The following is a 23,966-nucleotide window of genomic DNA, read 5'->3' as shown; positions in this document are numbered from 1 at the left end:
TGTCAAAATACTGAAAATTTCCTCAGGAGCCAAAAGGGAAATCTATCAGTCATAATTTTTGCTTATGTTGTAACAATTAATAATTCCTTGAGCCCAAAAGCATGGTTTAAGCTCTCCAGTGAATCATGTGGTGTTCAGAGAAGAGTCAAGCAAAAAAAAATCATTTGAACTAAGAAATTTGTAGAAGAAAACAAGAAGGAAGACGAAATAGCAATATCACTCAGAATTTACTTCAACATCCCTTTGAAAATATTTAATTTTGAAAGTTTATTGTTGCAGATATTCTACAGAAAACTATATCCTCCTTTCCCAGATACCCTGATGACTCCTGTATATTTTCTGATTTCAACCATCTCTTCAGCCTACCATTACTAATGCTTATTTTTCCTGACAACCTGAGGTCAGTGAGTGGCAGAGGATTCATGGACCTCTAAGAAATAGGGAAGAGGAGATCTGGGAACTGAGATACCTTGGTAAAAGTTTGTGGTCATCTGCCATTGTAAAAAGGCAGACTTTCAAGTGTGAATATAAAATTAAGAGATGTGTTTGACAGGGTAGGGAGGTTATAACTGGAGAAAGGAGAGAAAGAGTATTTGAGATGAAGGTGCTGATTTAAGAGCCATGGGGAAGAGTAGCCATGACAGATCATGCATAGAGATGAGAAATGGGAATGTAGGGACTGGAGACTAGGAGAAAGTGATGAAAATGAAAGAAAGAGAAGTACTCAGCCATTAGTGGTGGTACCAAAAGGATTGATGAATCAGAGGCCGAGACTGTGCTCAGAGTAAAATATGATTCAGGGAAAGAAAAGATTATAAAATCAAATGAAACTGACTAGTGGGACAGAAAGAAAGAGTAGATCAGAGACAGAAGCAAGGAAGGAGGAGGATAACTAATTAGAGGAGTCTTTGTAAAGAGGAAGAGAAATTAAGATGTTAAGCTAGATGGGAAAGAAAGATAGATAAAAGCTGGATAAAGAAAAACTTTATGTTTTCTACCACTAAAAGTAGACTGTGATTTGTAGGGAGGGGTGGAAAAAGGGTGGAGATGAGAAAGAAGGGTTGAGAAGCACAGCTAGACTGTCTTGGCAGAGGTATTTTGACCATAATGGGCATAAGGTTTGGGACAAAAAAGGTATGATGAATGACACTACATGAAGTGAGGTGGATTCCTTGAAGTAGAATGAAAAGTTCACTAGATAGCAGTACAGAAAAGTTCCCATGTATCAGAAATGGGCTGTGCTCCCAGAATAGCAAAATTTACACTTTCATGACTGTTAAGAGTGTTTCTGACACACATAACATGCATTTTGTGAGGTAAACCATATATGTTTGGATAACTTATGTTTAAAACATTTATTTAATCTAGATCAGATCCATCTTCCACTCTTACAGAAATTCTTATTAATGACTTTTCAAAGTAGTAGCAGTAGGCTGGTAGCAAGTCAGAAGCCATCAACAAGGTTACAGGCAAACAGTGTTTGTAATCCACAAACATGTAAAAGTTCTACTACAACTATAGTACTTTGTGCTGCCAAGACTGCATGATATGTATAGAAAAGGCTGATACGCAAAGCAATATATTATATCTAAGCTATAGATAGCATGAGAAGAAGAAAAGCATTTTAAGCAAATTATCTAAACATTCTGAAGACGGATTTTTATTTTGCAACTCTGAAAAGTACACTTGTTGATACAGTAAAGGAATAGTGATAAGTATACATACAATTCCCTTCTTAGTCACTATCTTAGTAATTTTTAAACTGTTCTTGAAACTGAACTCCCTTCAGAGCCCCGGATGAAGCACACATAACAACTTCTAGGATCAGGAACTGACATATTAACAGAAGAATCACACACAAAGCAATAAATAAATATCTGAAGACCTGAAGTGTAAGCAAATATTTGAAGAATGCCAGACTGAAAACTACAGAGACTGTAAGCTGAGTGTAAATTTTGAGCTTAAGCAGAAATCCATACAGTGCACTCATAAAATACTGCAGCCTTGTGTCAAGGACTACGGTGATAAAATGCTGTTTTTCTCCCAGGCAGTTTCTGGGGGAATCTGTCCTGGAATCTCACGAGGCTTAGCTGAAATAGGTGTAATCACACAGGAGAGCTCTTATCTGGGAATGACAATGTTTTACCACAAAATGTGATAAACTTCTATGACTGTTCCAGTGACTGAAGCAACTTTACAGTTATAGATTTAATTTATTTTTCCAGATTATATATTGTCCACATTCTTTCAAGACCTCTTAGATAACAGTGTATTTTGTAAGGCAACATACTGAACATTTTCAGCTCACTTATAATCAAAACATTCAGCTCACTTAACATCAGAACTTTTGTAATTTGCTACTGAATATCAACAGGATAATAGCTGCCAGCTAAATCACCTATCACTAGTCATCAGATAATGTGGACAGCAACATCTATAAACACTGATCTTGCATTTGCAAGACCACACACTTCCTTTAACAAAGCATATTCTCTTAATAGCTGGAATGCTTAAATATTTATGCTGAGGGGTTGTTTTTGCTGTTTGAGACACTCTATCTCAGGCAAGTTCAATTAAATGACTCTGAATTAAAAATTAAAATTCTTTTAAATTCCATGTCCAACCCTCCCAGATGATTTTATAAAACTCACTCTCTACAGGGAATGTAAAAAATTTTATCAAAGAATTAATCTTAGCAAAGGACTTGATTTCTCAGCAGTATCCTTGATCAGTAGTCAAAAAAAGTAATATGAAGAAGATATTTGTAAGTATTCACAGAAACAGCACTATGTTTGAAATTATAAATAAATGAAAAAAATTCCTTCTGATACCACAGAGATTTGTTTCCTTACATGCTAGACTTTATGTTGAGAAATAAAAAATCACACCTCAGTATATTCCTTCCTTTTAACTTTTCTTTTTTGGATACTTAATTGTCTTTGTCATATTACTGCAGAATCTGATCTCCTTGTGCTGCTATTCTTTAAATATCCACTGTAGTGGATATTTATAGTGTAGTGGCTACTGTCATACTCACTGGCATAGATAAGAAATTGGACACTGCCTAAAGTAAGTAGGTAAGGACACATAAGAAAACTAAATATATCTTTTCTGACTACCAAAACATTCCCTTAATTAATGGAAATCCATCCATTCCATATGTTACTTTTCACTTTAAAATGTACAGGATCAAAATGGAGAACAATACTCAAGCAAACAACAAAAAGGGATCAGGCTGTCATTCTTTTCTTTTGCATTTTATTTTAAATCTAACAAATAAACAATATGAAAAGACAAGATAAATTTGCAAAAGCCTATTCTCTCTTTAGTGATATAATTGTGAATGTCTGCAAACTAAATACCTAAGTAAATAATCTGCTATTTATATGACAGCTGTTCTTACTGGTGGTTCAACATTTATAAATCATCCTGAATATTTTTCATGATTCACAGTACTGTATAAACCTTTGCTGTGACCTTCCCACTGTGCAAATCACCATCTAAAAGTTTACAAATTGCAGAAGAAACAATTATACAGACTCTGATGAACTTCTTCACACAGTTCCCTTGTCACTTCTAACCATCTACTGGAAAATGTAAAGACAAACTAATCAAAATTCTTTTATTTTAAACTGCAATAGAGAGGGAGTAGGAATACTTGTTTAACATATCCAAAGCTTAAAAATAACAATAAAAGAATGGGGAAGAACTAAGCTTCTTGCAATTACATATGAGGTTAAAAGAACATAACAAAAGTATGCTGGGTTGACCCTGGCTGGATGCCAGGTGCACACCAAAGCTGCAGAATTGATCCCTTTCTCAGCTGTGCAGGGGAGAGAAAATATAACAAAAGGTTTGCGGGATGAGATAGGGACAGGGAGAAATCATCCAGCTGTTACTGTCACAGGCAAAACAGACTTGACTTGGGGAAATTAATTTAATTTTTTCCAATCAGAGTAAGATAATGAGATACAAACCAAATTGTGAAAAGTCTCTGCTCTGCCTGCCCTTCCCTTCCTCTCCTCTTTTCCCAGGTATGCTGGTTTGTCTGGGATAGAGTTCATTTTCTTCGAAGGCTCTAATATGAGGCTGTGTTGTGGATTTCTGATGAAAACAGTGTTGATAATACAGGGATGTCACTGTTGAGCAAGGCTTACACTGAGTCGAAGCCTTTCTGCTTCTCACATCATCCCACTAGCAAGGAGGCTGGGTATGCACAGGGATTTGGGAGGGGACAAAGATAGGACAGCTGACCCCAATTGACCAAAGAAATAGTCTATAAGATATGGTGTCATGCTCAAAAATATAAGCTGTGAGAAGAAGGAAGGACCAATGTTGCAAGTTACGTTCAAGTCACCACTAAGACACTGCTCCCCTGGAGGTAGCTGAACACCTGTCAATGGGAAGTGGTGAATGAATTCCTTATTTTGATTTGATTGCATGTGCAGCTTTTGTTTGACCTATTAAACTTTACCTGTTTATCTCATCCCACAAGTTTTCTCATTTTTATTCTTCTGATTCTCTGCTCCATCCTGTATCTTGCTGTGGGGGCAATGAGCAGGCAGCTGGGTGGGCCTTAGTGGTATGCTAGGGTTAGAGAGCAATACAGGCTTCAAGAAAACTTAGTTTTGGCACCTGGAGCACCTCCTCCCCCTCCATCTTCACTAATCATGGTTTCTGCAGAGTTGTCACTCATGTATTCTCACTCCTTCTAGCTGCTGCTGAGTATATATATATATTTTTTTTTAAGTCTGTTATTGCAGAGGCACTGCCACTATCCATAGCCAGCCGCAGGTCCATCTTAGAACCAGCTGGACCTGGTTCTTTTGGACATGGTAGAAGCTTCTAGCAGCTTCTCAGAGAAGCCATACTTGCAGCCCCCCTGCTATAAAAACCTGACCATTTAAACCTGAGGAATAAGGAAAATTAGTGCTATTGGCAAGAAATTGCCAATAACCAAATATTAAACAAATTAAATAACCAAAAATTAAACAAAAGCCTGTAAATGTTATAGTGGCAATGTCAATTTGAAAAGTAGCAAATGAAGTTCCCATGTGGTTCCCAAGTCCTTGTGCCTCCAGCAGATATGCCAGGTACTATATTGCACTTTCATTCCTTTTACCAATAATTTAAGAAAAGCAAAACATCTACTTCTTCTTAGTTATGCTTCTCCCCTAGCTTGCTTTGGTAAGAATGTGTATGCAGGGTTACAGATTATTGAGGGATGCTATGCAGATACTCTGTAGATTAAGAAAGAGATCATTTAATATCTAGGTCTTAGTGCAGTTAGGAAATGTATAATTTAGACTAAAATCTAGTGCCTCTATAATATGTCAAAGCCCTTAAAAGAATACCCATCTGCTGCAATACCTCAGCTTTTTCCACTGAGATTTAGCAAAAAGTCTTATACCACATGATAGTAAACATAATATTAAACAAACATCATAATATTAAACAAACAGCTAAACAAACCTTAATTGTAAGGTTGCATGCTAAACAAAATATTAAGCATTCCCATAAAAGCTTCTAGCACTTTTTAACAGTGAATAAAATTTGTAACTACAAGTCAAACCTAGCTGTGACAAAATGACAATTTACAAAATTTTGTGCACAGCCATAGCTGGAGACGAAGGGAAAGGTTATGGGAGGGCAGTAATTCATTTCAATAGGATCTTAATCATGAGGAAGCCTGCTGGCTCAGTCACAGCTGCCACAGTATCAATAGCCTTTCTGGGATCTTGTATTTTTCCTACTTTCATGATGTTGCTCTCCCTCATTAGGATTCAAATCCAATTGTTTATGCTGCCGCTCACTGTTACTCTTCTTTCATGCTGATTATTTCCATTGAATTTCATGTAAAATGGACAGAAGTTTAGAGAAAAATGCAGGCACTGACTGTTAGTGAAGTGGAAAAAGCTAAACTGTTGTTTGTTCCTAAAACATAGGCATAAGGACTGAAGCATATCTGTCTCCAGTCCCCCAATTTTATTGTTAGTCATAGCTATTGCCATAATACTTGATGAATTGAGCCTAGCAATTACAGACCACTTCTTCCATACTGCAAAACGTGTTTTGTGTACATGCAAAAGTATAAAATATTTTGCCATTCCTCAAAAATCAGCCTCCTTAATAATTTGATACTTACAAACCAACATCTTCATATGAAGTCTCTTCATGTAAACCTCACTTTGAATTAATGAATGAAAGCCCACTCCTTTCACTGCCACACATTTGAGGGCTACAATGTGACAGGTTCTCTTTGTTCCCTCTTGCACATTCTGAATCTAGCTATTAAATCCTGCAATTGCTTTTTTACTATGAAAACCTATATTAATCTCCAGTGTGCTTGAAAAAAAATTTCCTTTCCCCATCCCTCAGCTTCAGTTTGTCTGTAGTAATTATCCAGAGGTGCAGGTGAAGATAATGCTTTTAGTGATTTTTTTTCCTGACTCTAACAGTTTCTACTTAGTTCTCAAATCCCCAGAACAATCATAATTATGCTCTGAGCTGAGCCCTGATTTTATGTTTCAGTAACAAGAGAAACTTTCCAGAAATTAGACAGGCAGAGCATGGATAGTACAGAAAAGGAGTGAGCTTCCCAAAAACTGTCCTCCCTAAGAACATTTATCATGACTAAATAGGAGATACCTGGTACTTCATGAAATGTTCTGCTAAAGCATTCTTACTATTCCTTTCTCTACTTAATTTATATTGACAATTATTGGCCATCAAAATTAACACACAGGACCTTTACATTGCTAATCAAGTCCAAACAGAGAAGCAAATGTTAATGACAGCAATTATCACCTTTCTCTGTCTACACATACTGTTCACATCATGTAAATGATCCCTTGCCAAGTCTTTTAGTTGCAATGTGTCTGTAGATGTATGTGTGGAAACATCATAAACAGGCTGCAAACTGAGTAAGGGTCATTATGTCTACACATAGCACATAATCCAGTACTGCAATATGTTTCTTCTTGATGTTTATTATTAATATGGGAAATAATTATGGCACTAGTTAGATAGACTACTCACATATTTTCATGTTACAAGATTCATATACAGCCTGTTGAAGATATGAGGGATTTATTTCCCCCCAGTTTTTCATTTATTTGTACATGAAGGAAAACATAATAATGAGGCTGTGAACTGTAACTCTAGGAAATTGCAAATCTAATAATTTCGTACTGAATTGCAGCTGAAGTACTGCACAGCTATTGAGGATCAAAAATTCTCACTGCTGAGTACTTCCCTGAAAGTCTAAGGGTTATCCTTACCACTACATTTCAAAGGCCTCTCTCTGGATCTGATAAGAGAACAGGTGCAGGGAGGAGTATTAATTGGAGAACTATCTATCTGGAGATCACACACTGGGAAAAAATGGAGAGACCAAGTTCTGTACTTGACTTAAAACAGAATGATTTCACATCCTTAAAATAAACATTATAAAAAATTACCTTCAGAGAAACAGACATTATATTAGAAGTGGACAACAGTATATCCACAAAATATAATTTAAGAGAAAGCATGAATAGTTACCTGAGTAACGGATCTTGAATCCTTTCTTGCTGGTTGCATGATCAGTTGACCAGCGGAGATACAACTGATTCATTTTGCTTGTGAAGTTCAGTTGCCCAGAATGATTGCCACTCAAAGCAACCAGTAAAGGGCTTTGCCCAGAAGAACCTTCGGAGATGAACAAAGAAACTACTGAAGTTTTAAAGTACTATGAATTTAAGTAATTCTTTCAATATTGTAACTAAGCTGTGAATGTGAACACAGTAGAATAGGAAATAGCCAGACATGTCCTTTTCAGAGAAATAACTAACAGATCTCAATTTATACTGTCCATCTGGTTTTAGGTTTTCACTAGAGAGTATTATAATTGCTTTATATTTCCATTTGTTTGTAGCTAGATAAAAAATCTAGGCACAAACAGATGGAAATATAAAGCAATTAGTGATTTCTCCATGAACACTGAAAAAAGTAGTGGTTTAAAAAAATAAACAAAGGTATTCATTTCTATTTGACACAAATACATTAAATGAGGGTCTGTGTCAGCTCCATGCCCTTTTAAAGCTATGATTTATTTAAGCTCTTTTCTAACTAGTGAGTGGTAGCAAGCCTATACATTCTTTGATATTGTACATCTTGTATAATTTAAACACCACCATATTACATAATGAACACAGTAGCTAAAAAAAGGCTCCATCATGTGTAAGACCACCAGTTTCACTTGGAATACACATATGTACAAGTGCTATGAATTTGCATGCTTCACTAGTTCCGTTAATTAATATGTTTATTATAGTTTTATTTTAGCGTAACGCTCATTTATGGTAAATACAAGATGCTGAAAAACTGTGTCCTGGCCCTAAACCAGTATCTTCACCAGAATAAAACCCTAGAGGCACAGATAATCATTTTAGGACTATTTATATAACAACATATATACAAGAAAACAAAAAAAAAAAAATTCGTGTATCAATCCGATCTCCTACTGGAAACTTTCTGAGACATGAAATGGCTTTTTTTTCCCTCCATATGAAGGTTATATTTTCTCCAGGTGAAGCACTCCCACACACTCATCATGTCCCTTGCTCCATGTTTTTTTCAAGTTTAAGAAAACTATGTCAACCAACCTTATCTTGGTCAGAGTTGCTAAGACAAATAAAGAGCTTCATTCATTTTTTGCTGAGTTTGAGCAGCTACAGCCTGATCATGTTACATGAAAATAGAAAAAATAAAACTGAATCAAATAACACCTAAAATTCAAATACAATTGAAAATTTTTATCAGCCTCATCCAGTTCATTAAAAAAACGAAAAAAAAAAAAAAGTGTAATTTATGACTGGGACATTTCAGGTACAAAAGGGAGGCTATGGAAGCCACAAAAACATAAACATTAAAATGATTTCCCAGTTCTTAGGAACTGCATTTTAGTTACCCTAATGACAATACTACAACTAAGTTAATATTACTAAAAAAATTCTAAATAATAAATGCATCTACAAAATAAGAACAAATAAGCATTGCTTTAGGCACAGGTTGCTCAGCATGCCCTCATAAAAATGCTTCATGACTTGTTTTTTTTATCATATTGCAGAGTCAGTGTTTGATAATTACAGTGTAGGATAAATTATAAGGAATGTTAAGGTTAGTTCCTATTTTTGCTAGAAAAAAATATTTAGAACATGACATTTGACTCAGTTACTCTTTGATTCACTTAGGATTTTGTAAATCTGTTTAATACCCTTGTTACAGTTTGGAATGTAAATGTCCTTTTAAAATTCTCAAGGGACTAAAAAATGGACTTCTACAAATAAAGACCTATTACCCACAATAAGATGAGAATCCTTATTAGTGATCAAGAAATTATTCTGCAGCACCACATGCCACACCACATTTTTTAATCATTAGAGAGAATTGATTCAATGTATTTTAGTTTTTGCTTTGTTTTTTCCTGGAGTTGAGTTTCAGTTTCTGTACCTTACCTAACAGTCAACTCTTCAGATGGTGTTCAAGAAGGTCAGCAGCATGACTCAGTTGTTCTTGAATCTGACATTTATTTAATTATTATTTCAGAGTTTGTCTATATAAGAAAACACTCAACACACTCAACTTTTGACGTGGTGATCTGTCATACGGTATTCTCTTGAATATTAGAAACAGTTGGCATTTCCTTCTATTTTCAGTCATAGATTAGTTTTGGTTTATTTCAGAGAGAAAAAAAATACTTGCTGTAATAAATTAATGCTATTCAGTGTAAATACCTGAATGCAATATTTTCAACTTCAAAACACTTTAATAATTATGTTCATGTAACATTTATGGCTTCTATGGTTTAGAATCCAGAGAGGGTTTTCTAAGGGTATGACAGCTAATTGGGAATGGTTAATGGGCTTGTTGCTCCCACTTGACCAGGGTGACTTTACTGACTGGCTGCCCAACCTGATCATCATCCAGCTGCTGAAGCACCATAATGTACACTCAGACCTGTGCAGTCAGGTAGGTGTAGTCCTTGCTGTGCTTTGCATTCCAAAGCTGCCTTATAAAGCAATCAGAGATGAGTGCCTTAGCAACACCAATTCCCTAAATATTTGTCTTGCAAATCTTTATACAGTTTCTGCATAAAGTTTGATGATGTATCTTTACCTGTTAGAGACAGATCAGTGCAGTTCTACTAAACCAGATGAAATACACCGTTTTGGACCACACAAGGTCCTACAATATGACATATATTTGTTGTAAAATGCAGCAACATTTGAGTCTAAGTTATAGCCACCACTGGAAGCAGTATAGCCACATCAGCATTGTCTTCTGCCCCCAAAAACTCATGCTGAGATGTGTAACTAATTAGTCTAGCAAACCACATTGCTAATGTGGCCACAGGGACACAAACAAGTATCTCTGCAAGGTGCAACAATGGGCCATAGCTGAATATCAACTTGTTGAGAGCTAGCTCAGGAATCTCCACATGGCATTATAGTTGAGAGGTTAAAAATATGCCATTACCTTTTTCACTTAAGGTTGCTGGTAGGTGGTAGAAAAAATTACTTCTGCAGAGATTCAGTAGAGATGAATTTGTAAGAATATTATTTCATGCCATGAAATTAAAGTGCTTAAAAATGTAGGAATGGCATTAATTCTTCTCTCAGATCTATTATTGATAATCTGGTTTCATTACATTTAAATTCCCAGGAAAGAAAACAAAAATATAGCTCAGGAAAATTATGCTGTTTCAACAGAATTTATCAAAAGAAAACAAAGTGATCAGACCACTAGAAAAGTTCCAGTAACAGTCCATATTGTCTATGATACAAAATGGAATAGAGGAAAGCCAGTCTTAATAGATTTTTTGCACTGTTTTCTGTACAAACCTGACATGGACCAGTATACATTTTATGAAGAAAAAAATATGCTATGATATGGCATTTTTAAAAGCATCAAAAATATTGTGGATTTTTTTTAAGGATGTTTCTGTCAAAAAGTGAAAAAAAAATAGTAATTTGGACATTAAAATCTAATCCTTCAAAAGAATATTTAAAACATGATACCTCAAAAGATCATATCAAAAGATATGATCATATCATATGATCAAATCATATGATCAAAAGATATGACCTTTTAATATTTTTTCATGCTCTGAAACTCCCATAGTGAATATTCATCATTTCTATCATACTTGTCATATATTTTAGGTTAATGAAGGAAGATATGATAATGGTCTCTAAATGAATAAAAATGTATTTAAGAAAATCAGAGACTAGTTATCCTTGTCAATCAATGAGAACATAATAAGTCATAATAAGTTCAGAATGAAATAGAAAATAAGAATTAAGTAGGGTGCTTTGAGAATTGACAACACATTTTTCTGCTCTTTGTCCCAAAACAGATGAACACTTCAACAGTGGTATATTCAAACAGTGAACAACACTGGTCTGCTATGCTATGGAGAAAACAGACAGGGTATTTGAACTCAAATTTCAGTATTGTGACTCAAATAATTTTATTCATTTGGACAAATGTAATTATAACCTCAAAATACTTTGTCACCAGAAATGAACCATTATGGACCAGCATGTTAACTTCTCCTTTCAGACACCTCCATACATTTCCCAGGAAAGAGAAAACTGTGTGACTTTCCTAGGGAAGCTGCAGTTGTTACTGCTCCTCTGTAACAATACCTAAGAAAATTTAAAATCTTCTCTGTCTTGAATACATTTATAAAAACTTTCATTGGCTAATAGATTTAGATTTAAGGCAAAAGTAATAGGAATTCTGAATTATTGTTTAATTTTCAGAGATCACTGCATTATGAACCCAACAATTTCAAATCAAGGCCCACTCCACCCAATATTTGTTCTTGTGTAATAAGATAGAATTTAAATCTTTCTTACCATCAAATACCTCCAGCTCATCAAATTGCTTTTCACTTTGAAACATTTCTACAAAAATGGAGATGTTATATCCTGGCTCAACCTTAATAGTCCAAGAACATGTCTGAGAGTTGGGGTAGGTGCCTGGATAACCTGGACTGAGGATCACTCCTGATGATTCTGTACGAATTTCATTTGCTGGACATTGTGCTAAAAAGGACACAAAAAGAACACTAAGAATAGCAATGAAACAAAGTGCTGCTTCTCCATGAAATGCATGCTTCAGGATCAGTTTCCAAATTAAAACATCTTACAATCATATTCTAGATGGAAGGGGAAAAAATTCCCTATAATACGCATGGAAACAGGACCACTTTTCTAAATCTTGCATTTAGGAAATACTATATTAATTTATTAATTACAGTAAAGCATCTATCCAGAAAGAAATATGTTAGAGCCCAAAGAGGTTTTAGTCAAGGAATTCCCATATGTTGGTGTGATCATTCACACAGGTGAGAAAAAAGTACTGGTAAAACTTTTTATTTGGAAGTTGTATTCTATTTGATATCATAAAAAAATGACCCAGCTTTAAGAATGAAGCCTGTTACATGAAGGTGACAACATATTGAAACATCTAGACATACCAGATCATTTGAAACAACACAAGTTTTATGTAAAGTGTTCATTTTGAATACAGAATGCTCCAAGTCATCCAATTAAGACCTTCTCAGCAACCACTTCCCCCGTTATTAAAGTCTGAACTTTAAATTTCACCTGGTATTCATAGGCATTTATGATCTCTGCATACTTGTTGCATCCCAGGTTGCATTCAGATTAGGGCTTTATAATGTTAGTTAGCCAGTTCTGTGTACCCCCGTGTTTTCCCCCGCAATGGTTCACTCCAGGCTGCCTGCCATTGGAGCTTACCCATGTCACTCCTGTAACCACCCCCTGTTCATTCCTGAAACTTCCCTGTCAGTTACCCAATCCCTGCATCCCTGTTTGTCCCGGAGCCCTGTTGAGTTCCCGCTGGTTGCTGTGGTCCATGTCACTGCCACGTTGCCTGTCCCCATTGGGTGGGAGGGCTTCCACACTCATCTGCCCACCCCCTATAAAACCCCACGCGCCCTCAATCCCGTCGCCATTTTGTCCACGTGGTGCTAGGAGCAGCCGCGCTTCTCCATCGCAGCTCCACGCGACAATAAAAGCTCTCCAGCCAACTGTGTGGACAGACTGGGCATTCCTGCGCTTCTTTGTCTTGCCCTAGTGCCAGCCACAGAGCACGGCCAGCCCCACCGCCAGTGCGCTGAACGTGACAGTGCCTGGGACATGCGGCAGCCCTGGTCCCGCAGAGAAACAGTGCCCTAGCTGGGCTCTCCAGAGCTGCCTGCAGAAGTGAAGAAATTGATGTGAAATTTACCAGTTGAGAAAATCTGAGCTCCAAAATAAATTAGATGTTTGAGCCCCAAAATATATTTAGTTATCAATTATTTATAAGTAAATGCCATGAATATTAAAAGTGGCTACTGCAAAATAGTTTGTAATGATAACAGGAATAAATACTAAAAACATGCTTTAGGCATATTGGAGGACATAAGTAATCTATTTTACATTCATTTTTAATAACATTGTTGCACATGTAAATTCCAAATAATGTTACTTGTAAAACTTGCATAAATTCATGCACAGAGGCATAGTCTACAGAAAAACAACAGGAAATAAGAACTAGCTTTATCTTACTCAGTCACATGTAATTATGTGCAGTGGGGTAGTGTCATGAGAAGGGTAATTCTGCATGGCAGCACAACACTTTTGTCGTAATCTAGTTTTGAGGAACACATTCCCTAACATGGCTTTTGGAGAAATCTGATTTAGGCTTTTTGGGGAAGGCCTGACCAAGCTTCTTAACTCTAATGCTATTTCTGATATCCTCATCTTTGATTTTGCTTTTTATTCCTAAGTATTATCACCACATTAGGACTATATTATCACACTACCCCTCTAATTTTTAAGTGTTTTGAGCAGTCATATTACCTTACACTGAATACCCATTATCTGTTTTACTAGTATCTCAATTTTTGTAACCAATACAGAAATATTTATTGCTGTCACAATGCTCATAATGCTTTAATGTACATCTCTACTCTTCCCTAACAGCAACTAAAAAACGAAAGAAATTTGTAGCAAGAGTATAAAAAGTATAGAATGAGAGCAGTGGCTCCAAGTGTAGAAACAGAAATTACAACTGTTCAACTACTGTTAAGCACAAACCCATTCACACTGACAGCATGTTCTGTAGGGGTGAATAGGGCTCTGCATTTTAGAAAATACCTGGCAAGTTAACACAGTACGGAACATCTTGAGGTCTGTCCACAGACAGGAAGGGAAAAGGAGCTGCAAGAAAACTGTGGTGTGTTTTGATTATAGCTGCTCTGGAGGCCATTTATTGAGAATGATATAGAACTGGTCATGCAGATTCATTTTTCTTGCCTGTCAGATATGTCATCAGACTCATATATAATATCCTAAAATTTGGCCTTCTATCATATAAATATATTTTTTGACTACTACAACATAGTGGCACAACAGGAAAATGGAAAGTGTTCTTGTATCTTTAAAAACTATGTAGCTGAACTAAACAAGGATATTATGAACAATTTTAAATTACTGGTAAAATGTAGAAATATGAGAAGGCAGTTCAAAAATTAGTTTGAAATACAATATGCGAATTGCATAGCAAGTAGCAATTTTTTTTCAAGCCTATGAGGATAAAATAGTTTCTTATAAATGTCATTCCATCCTGCATCACTCCTAAAGAAATAGAATAGAATTGGACAGGGTGTTGAGAAGGATGGGAAGAATGATTAAAGATATTAAATATCTTCTGGTCTATAGAATCATACCATAAGTGTGGTGAATAGAGAACAACTTGTTACTGATTTTTTCCCATAAGAACAGGAAAACATGAAAACAGCAGGTGCCAAGTTAAAAGACAGAGAAATAACTTCACATTTTAAATAAATAAATTGTGTAACTTCTTTCACAAAAATTTGTAGATTTAAGGCATTTACCCATGTTCAAAACAGGGCTGAGTAATTCTACTGAAGAAATAGCCCTACAGGATTCAAAATATAAAGAACATTGCTGGCTTAAGAGTGGCTTAGCTACAGCTGGGTTGAGGCCTTAATTAACTGCAAATATTTGCAAAGATTTTCTCTCCTGCACTAGAAAATCATTATTGGGCAGTGCTATGGAACAGTGGGTATATGTTCTGGTATACAGAATTTCTGGTCCGATGCAGAAATATATGTATTCCCCCCCTTCAGATACTTAGGTTTACAAAGTGCAACATGTGTACCTTCAAATATTTATCTATGAGTAAACACTATAAAGACAGTCATTAAAAGCACAACTTTTAAATGACCTAGCAATATTTTGTGTGGTTCATAAATATAAGCTAGGGTTTTATAATAAAATAGGAATTACATTAAACATTTATCTCCATAGTAGTACTGGGGAGGCTGGGATAGAAATAAAACCAAGTAATTCTACTTTCCAGAAAGGAAAATTCAATTCATATAAAGATACAAGTTGGCTGAAGAAAGGAAATCAGGTAATTCCAATTTACCTCAAGAAATTCCTCCCTTATATCTTTCCAAAATAATTCTGCCAGAATCTTACTCCAGTGCCTCCAATTCTATTGTCTACTGCCTCTCAATCACTCAATTGCACTTTCATTTTTCATGATCAGATTATTTCTTTTGATGTCATCCTTGTAACAAAGTTTTGCTGCGTTCACAGGATACAGCCAGAGAAAGCAAAGTCGCTTGCACAGCATCTGCAGGAATTGTTATGGATGGCTAACACTTATCAGAAGTTTCTAATATCTCTGTAGATTTTACAATAACTGTTCAGTTTACTTCAGGCTTTTATTTTACATTTGCACTCTAATTGACATAGTCAAGAGTTAAGTTACTACTGTTGCTGTTAACTAAAAAATGAAGTCTGAATTTGCAGTACAATAATCTTATTAAAATATTACATTTTTAACAGAGAAATACATTGATTAAAAAGAAATCATCAGAAACATTAATAAGTATTCAGTTATCCTAACAAGAAAGATATAAAAGTACACAATATTCCCATTAATTCTGCATATTTTATAGCGAGCGTCCTGAAATGAATAATGATTATTTTCCATTCTAAACAAAGATATGGAGTCCCGTGTCTGAACCCATGGCAGATACAACTAATTGTATGCACAAGTCAAAAAAGGGAAGGTAAAAAAACCACTTTACCTCAAGTATGTGTGTTCATGCAGACAATTACATGCATAAAACATATTATGGCATCAATAAACTAATAGTTTTGAATTATTTATTAATTTTTAAACCATGAAAGTAGAGAACCAGGGTAACAGGAAGGAAGATGCACATACAGCTATTATTACAGTGTCACAATAATTGTTGTGCTTCCAGCATTACCACTTGTACATATGGAGGTTTTCACCTCATGATATGGAAGATACTCCATCCACAATTACATATTATAGATCAAAGTTAAACTTGTTTAATACAGAAGAGAGAAATTCTGTTCACTTTTTGATTTCTTTAAATTTTAATGATAGCATCTCATCAGTAACGTTTTTACCCCCAAAATTTTGAGGCACTTCACGACAAAATTCTACAGATGCTTCTTTGATCACTTTTACAACATTTCAAAACTGTTTTGTCATCTGCTATTTAACAAAATGAACATATTTTGAAAAACAAAGTTGGAAGACTGAATACAAATTTCCAAGGTAAACTCATTTTCCATGAAGATGAGGACATTATATAAAATGTGCATCTAAATGTTCATATTAAATTTTTAGTTCCTTGTTTGAAATGCTGTATTTATGAACACAATAAAAATAGTTGAAAGAGATTTAATAATTTGAAAAGTTTAAATTTGCCACATATTATTTTAAAACAGCTTTTTCATGTGACTCTGTTATACAATGTCACCATATTTGTCAAAGCACAGAGAATATTTACTTATTTTATTTTGAAAGCTTAATTTAATTTCATATTTTTAGTATTCTTCAAAAGTAAAAATAAATCCTTTGTTTGTTATGAAGCAATATAGAATATTTTAAATTAATTTTAGAAATAAGTGCTTCAGTAATCATGGAGTCAAATAGTTAAAATCACTTCTCATGGGTTGTAAAGAATAAAATTTCTACATAAAATTCTTGGGTCCAAATATACAAAAATGTGCATTTCTTAGATATTAAAGAAGTAAATGGAAAATTTTCTTTTAAGCATCAATGAAATGACAGTGCCAAAAATCTGATGCTTTATGTAGGATGCATATTAATTATATACACACCATGCAAGTATAGATTTACCTTCACAGGATGGAGAGGATCCTTCAAACTGCAACTGTGTATTCAGTTTGCAGGTTAATATATCTTGTCCAACAAGGGTAAAACCAGGATGGCATCTGTACTTCACAAAATCTCCTGGAAAAGGTATTGAAAAAAAAAAGTTAAACCTCAAAAAATCCTTCAAACAGAAGTATATCAAAATCTCATGTGTAAGATGAAATAGCTTAGTTTAATTAGAATTCAAGTGAAAAGAGAAGAAAGAAAAAGAAATACTATCTTTTTACCTATTTCAAAGTCATCATCTTCTGTAAACAAATCTGCATGTGGAACTGTGGGTGGAGGCTGGCACTTCCTTAACTGATAAGCTGCAAATTTAAGTGAAAAAAATTCAATACTGGTGTGCAAAGGAGTACTTTACAGAAAATTCATTCCATATTCACACTTCCCAAATTATGAGAGCTGCATTGAGCCTTGTGGTCTCTCAGTTACAATATTTTTCATGTTAAATGTTATTAAATGACATGAGCATGGTGAGACACTGGAAGAGGTTGCCCAGAGAACTTGTAGATCTCAGGAATCATACAAGTCTCGGTCTAAAACTGGTCTAGTGGAAGATGTTCCTGTCCATGGCAGGGGGGTTGAAACTAGATAATTTAAAGTCCCTTTAAATTTAAAACATTCTGTGATTCTATGACTCTAAAAAAAGTCTCTTGTCTGCTTTTCAAATCTATTTCAATAAATTGTGAGCAATCTCGTAAGAAAGGTGACCACTAAAATGACTGTGTTTCTAAAATGGAATAGAATGCCTACAACAGTTGAATAAGCCCTTTCTGTATTAAAAAAAATTCAAAATGGAAATAAAGATTGTGATAAGAGTGCATATCCTAAAGAAAAACTCTACCCTTTAAGGAACAAATTTACTGTCAGAACAAAATTCTCTCGACAGCTTGATAGTCCTATCCACTGGACAGTCCTATCCAGTTTTTGCTTCTCAGATTAACTGCAGTGGATGACCATGTATCATGACCTCATTTTAGGAGAAGCATACAGACAAGAGAAACATTTTAGATTCTGAGTAACAATATGATATGGACTTCCCCATGCAAACAGGTATCTCAGTGCTCTCTTTCTGTGACATTTATTTGGTCTTTGTGAATTAATCCATTGTATATTTTTGATTTAGGGTCCAGGTGGCTAATAATCTTCCATTTATTATATATATTTTGGGTGACTTAGTCCAAATTAGAACTAGAATTATAGTCCAGCTTTTCACTTCCGAGTTAGATGCCTAATTTTCACCACCTTTAGCCCTGAAGGTAACCTTGAACAAAGTATTTTGCTGTGTATCAGTCTTTATGCTATTGTTCAACCCTACCACAGCACCCCAGAAACTCTTCTGGAGAATAATTTTAGTAAAGAAAGTTAAATTTTATTGAATAAATCAGACAAAGTAATTAAAAGAGTAAGAGCCTAATATTAGATGGTAATGATTAATATTAAAGATAGAACACAGTTTATTAAAAGTCCCAAATTAACATTCTTAGGATTTTTAATATGTAATTTTAAAAAACTCATAAGTACTGTTTAAAAAAAACAATAAAAACCCAACCAAACAAAAAAATCCACCAAAAAAACCCAAAACAAAACAAACCAAACAAACAAACAAACAAACAGTAAATCCATGAGTCCTGGTAAGTCAGGAAACCACAAAGTTAAATATTTTAAAAATTCACTACATGATTGTGGTAATTAGATGTTAATTATATAAAGAAAACAGACCATGAAAATTGAGGACAAAGAATCCTCCTGTTGAAAAATCACTGTGAAATTTGAGGAGGACTTGGTTAGTAGAACTGTAAGCTGTTTCCAGAGCTGTGTTCCCACTGAAAACTCCTAGCTGAGGCGAATTATGGTCAGGACCATCCCTGGAATGTAAAACATTGAAAAGTTAGCTGAAAAACTGATGTTCTTAACATTCAAATTAATAGTCTCTTTTCTCTGGAGAGCAGTTTAAATTTTTGTAAAAAATGCTTTTCCTAATGATTTAAAATGAGCAAATGAGTTTCTTCTTCTTTTTTTTTTTTCTTTTTTTTTTTTTTTTTGCCTAGCACAAAGAATACTTTTTCCAATGAGACCAGGCTACTTGCAATAGTGGGCCGGAAATGTAGTGGTGGCAAGAAATGTTCAACGTGTATTCTCACCAATATTTTCATGTACAGATCACATGTAGAAAAAAGTGAAAAAATGATGTAATGCTGTCATATTTCTAGCATTTTGACTAAGGGGCTACAAGTCTTCAACTCATAGTTAAAACACAGAGTCATGGAAATCACAAATTACTCTGCCACTTAAATAAATTCCAAAGATTCAAAGGTATATCCTAAGGGGAAAAAAAAAAAAAAAAAAAAAAGGCAGAAAAAACTATGAAATAATCTTGTGTTTTGTGTTTCTCAGCAGTAAGATAAGACACACAAAGGGAAACATATTCATTCACTTCCAGTATCATAATGTACAACATTCAGGCCTGAACAGTCAGAATGAATAAATAAACAAAACTCCCTACTTTTATCACTGAAGAATTTTTTGAGCTCTACAACACTTATTTCTAGTTATTTTTTATATTACATGTAATGAATCTAAACTGAATGGAAACACTTTTACAATATGTTATTTTAGAAGGCTTGAGATATCTGGAATGTCTCTGAAAGCTGTTAATTTGACCTTTTACTGTCTTTCAGTCAGAGGTATATTTATTCACCTCAGTTGTATCATTGAAAAGCCAAGCATTATATATACACAACCTGCCAGTTGTGTATATACAATCAGATTGTATAGACAATCTGTGATGTATTTTACACTTAGGCTTACAGGTAGCGCAAACACCAGACGCGACCAAATAGCTGTTCAGAAACAGCTGCACATCTCTAGAAGTGTCTGAAAAAACCTCACCAATAGCTACAGGAACAGTGGACTAGCTGGGAGATCACAGCAGCTGACTCGCACAGCAATAAGTTACATCCTATATTTTGTGCAAACCTTCCTTTTCCTGAACTATTTGCAGCATATATGAGAAGTCATTTTGCACAGTATGTGGGGTAAGGGCCAGGGCTGGACAGAAATGACATGTCCAACACCTTCAGCATTATCTATGCCTGCTCTTGAGTGCAGTAAACTGTTGTGCAAGAATTTAGACAGGTCTAAGGCCTCTTCCTTCAGAGGAGGTCATAAATTGAATGGGCTGGTGTGGAAAGAAATACAAATTCAGAGAAGAGGAAAATGTAATATGAAGCTTAAAGACATGGAGGTACAAGGCCTGAAATTCTGGGTTAGAAAATATAAAATGTATGTCTATCAGGCATATTGAAATATTAAGAAAATTTAAGAAAATCTTACTTAATGCCTAAATTAGTAAATGTTTAAAGATATCAGAAATTTTTGCAAAAACTAACATATATTGCCTGTGTGTTCATGGAACACATAATTCAACATAGTGTAGATTATTACATCACTTTGACCTCACATGGCCTCAACTTAGAGAAGAGAGAGTCAAATAAGATCTGACTGACAACTGAGTTTGAGTTTCAAAGTATTTTGGAATGGTATTCTTAAAGAGTTCAGAAAGTGATAAATATTTTTTTTTCAGATAACCCTAGAAGTTGTTTTATGCTGTTTTTCAGCACATATGACAACCTAAAGAGCAATACTAAGAAAACCTGTAGCTTGGGACAGTGAGATTTTTTAATCAATCAGAAAAAAATCACTTCTGTTTCAAAAAAATTGCATACCAAACTGCAATGTAGTCATTCACAGGTTCAGTCTGAAGTAAGGTAAAGTTGATATAAATCCCATGGCCTGGAGATACAATAATTAACCAAGTACAGTCCTTGGAATTTGGGTATTCATCTGGAAATCCCGGGGAATAAACTGTACCATTCTGAGCAGTTACATTATAGCCACAAGGAGCTGAAAAGAAAACAAATGGAAAAAAAATAGTAGTAGAAAATAGTTTTTCATGTTACAAGTGGAATATGAAAATGCTACCAAATTCTTAAAGCTCCACAAGACAAGACAACCTAAGTCTTAAAGACAGCCTTTTCCTTGGTTGGTTGCTTCTCAATAAATACTGACATTTCTAAAAGTAACTTATGCTGATGTCTTTAAGGTTTCATTTCTTAAAATTCATCAAAATCTACTAGTAGCATTGTTTGCATATAATTCTTGAAACTAAGTCCACACACCATTTAAAAAGGGGCACCTTTTGTTTGTATTCAAGATTAAAAACCAAATAAACAAAGAGATTGTTATGGTTTGACACTGGCACAATGTCAGCGCCCCCATGAAAATACACCTTCCCAAATAAATGCTGTGAGATGTTACTAGGAACAGAACAGAACAGGCCCAAACTTAATAACAAAGGAAAAAAAAACTTAATTAAACTATTACTACAGAAGACACACACACTAAATTCAGGATGAAGACCCTTTAAAACACCCCTCCTCTTCCCAATTTTTAAAACAACTACCATGAAACATCACCCGGGATTCCTGATCAAATTACCACCTTTCAGATAATCAATACTCAGTCTATCAAGGGAGAGAGAAGTCTCTCTTGCGCCATAGACCCCCCCCCCCCCCCCCCCCAGGAAACACAGTTGCCACCTCCTGTGTTTCCATGTTACACATGGCAACTGCCCGGAGAAAATCTGTCAGTGTGACACTCTCCTTTCCATGTCACAGTGCTCTCACCACCGTGCATGGACAGACTGCTCATAGGGCTCCTTTAAGGATGCTTTGCCACGGACCAAAAGATACAACAGTTCAGCTTCTCATCTTGGGACTACAGTCCCCCCCCATTTTCCCCTGGGGCTAAGGGTCCAGGAACAGAGATCATCTTCTTCTTGAAGACAGAGGGCATCACCATTCCCTCCTCAGCTTTCCTCTGTTCTTGCCATTCCTGTGCTTTTGGTTGCTGAAGCAGGTCTTCTTGGGTCACCACTGCATCCCCCTAAAATGCAGTCTCTATTGCAAGAGAATTTGGTTCAGTCTATGGCTAACAAGAAAAGTCTAGCTAAAAGTTACTCCATCATCTCTTCTCACCTAAAAATTTCTTCTTCTAACATCTCAGGTCCCGGACTGTCTCTCTTCTACTACAAATCGAAGAGGAGTAATATTTTACAAAGCTTTCATTTCCTGGAAAGGGTTAAAAGTTCAGACTCCCTGGATGGCTGAAATCTCTGCCTAGCATTCTCGACTCCCACGCTGGGCATCATCCCCCCCCTTTCTCCTTCTCCTCTGCCGGCAAATCTCCAGGTGCCATCAGGCTCTCTGTCTCTTTCCCTCTGGGAAAGGGGACAAAGGCATCTCTGCTTCTCTCCACCCTTCTGTCTACAAGAGCTGGCTCGGTTCCAGACCTTCAGCCCCTTCAGCCTACCTGGACAAGGCCATGTGGCTTCCCCTCCCCCGCCCAGCCCATGGCTGGGCAGGGGAGAGTCTGCACTCTCTGAAGACTGGAACTAAAGAAACAGTTCCCCTGAGAGTTCTTACTTTTAACCCCCTGTGTTCTCAGAAGCGTGTCCATACTTTCAGTGGTCACTCCAGGTGCCAATATCCAAACCTAATCACTGATTAGTTTGACCCAACTTCCTGAAAAAAAAAATTCACTTCCATGTCAAACCACGACACAGATCCTGCATGTTTCCATCCAACTGAACTCTAACTGAATGGGAATACAATTCTGGAAAAAATAGGCTGATTTTTCTTTCACTAGTCCAAAATGATGCTTTATTTCTGACAGGTTTGAGTCATTTTTAATGGTGATTCACTTGCATATTGTATGCTAATTATCCTTATGACAAATAAAATGGACATACAGACACAAATTTGTGCACACTTGCTGAATGAAGTCTGTAGCCAAGTCACAGATATGACAAGGCTGACTTTATTCAAGGGTAGCAAATATGTGATAATGTGCTCTTTTGAGTCTCACTTTGGAAGAATTGAATGAATATGGATGAAAGCATGTATTCAAGTAGACATATGGCCATTAGTGTAAATTAGTGAGTCTCACCCATTAGAATGAGACCTTAATCTCATTTATGGGCACTCAGCCTTGCTCTAGAACATTTCTCTTTAGCTCTTACCATTAAGCTTATGTTATTATTGTCAGTGTTCCTGTGCCTCTCCTTCAGACCCTCTTCACTTCTTTTTCAACTTGAAAGTAAAAAGGAAAGAACAGAAAAAGAAAAGGGAAGGAGGACTGATAAATGCAGAAGGATTTTCTGTATGGTTTAAAGCTGCTATACTGTTGTGGTAAAAGGTCACCTGACTAGTTGATGAGTAGCCCTTTCTGAAGGAGTTGTTTTAATAATCTCTGGATAAAGAGGCTTTAACTACTTCACTTTCTTCATCCATATCAGTACTGACTTGTATGATGCATTTAGCACATTTTCTGTCTGGACACAATCCTTTGCAATGTGCTCTGGGATGACTCTGCTTGAGCAGGAGGATGGACAAGGTGACCCACTGTGGTCCCTTCCAACCCAACCCATTCTGTGTTTCCCTGAACAGAATGGTACTTGCTCCTGAACCATGAATCTTGTGGCCAACAAATGAAACCAGCTAAGGAAAACAAAGGGTTGGTTCTATCTGTCTGATTCCCGGTTGCACTATCAGCTCTGGGAGTTGTGATGAAAATGTGACTCAAGCCCACTTTTTACT

The 23,966-nt window shown here is 35.7% G+C and overlaps 1 protein-coding gene across 1 annotated transcript in view; it reads right to left on the bottom strand.

The window, feature by feature from the left end:
- Positions 1–23,966, bottom strand: part of CSMD1 (CUB and Sushi multiple domains 1) — a 1,092,714-nt gene that overhangs the window by 82,452 nt on the left and 986,296 nt on the right. The window contains exons 43-48 of the mRNA XM_053939637.1: positions 21,036–21,213; positions 19,030–19,175; positions 17,535–17,615; positions 17,272–17,385; positions 11,904–12,092; positions 7,543–7,689 (exon numbers count right to left, since the gene is read on the bottom strand). Of these exons, the coding sequence (XP_053795612.1) occupies positions 7,543–7,689; positions 11,904–12,092; positions 17,272–17,385; positions 17,535–17,615; positions 19,030–19,175; positions 21,036–21,213 (855 nt within the window). The remainder of the gene's footprint in view (positions 1–7,542; positions 7,690–11,903; positions 12,093–17,271; positions 17,386–17,534; positions 17,616–19,029; positions 19,176–21,035; positions 21,214–23,966) is intronic.

The sequence above is a fragment of the Vidua chalybeata genome, chromosome 3 (genome assembly GCF_026979565.1).
Source record: "Vidua chalybeata isolate OUT-0048 chromosome 3, bVidCha1 merged haplotype, whole genome shotgun sequence".
NCBI classification, from domain to species: domain Eukaryota; kingdom Metazoa; phylum Chordata; class Aves; order Passeriformes; family Viduidae; genus Vidua; species Vidua chalybeata.
The sequence above is the reverse complement of the archived record's forward strand: the minus strand, read 5'-3'. Positions and strand labels throughout refer to the sequence as shown.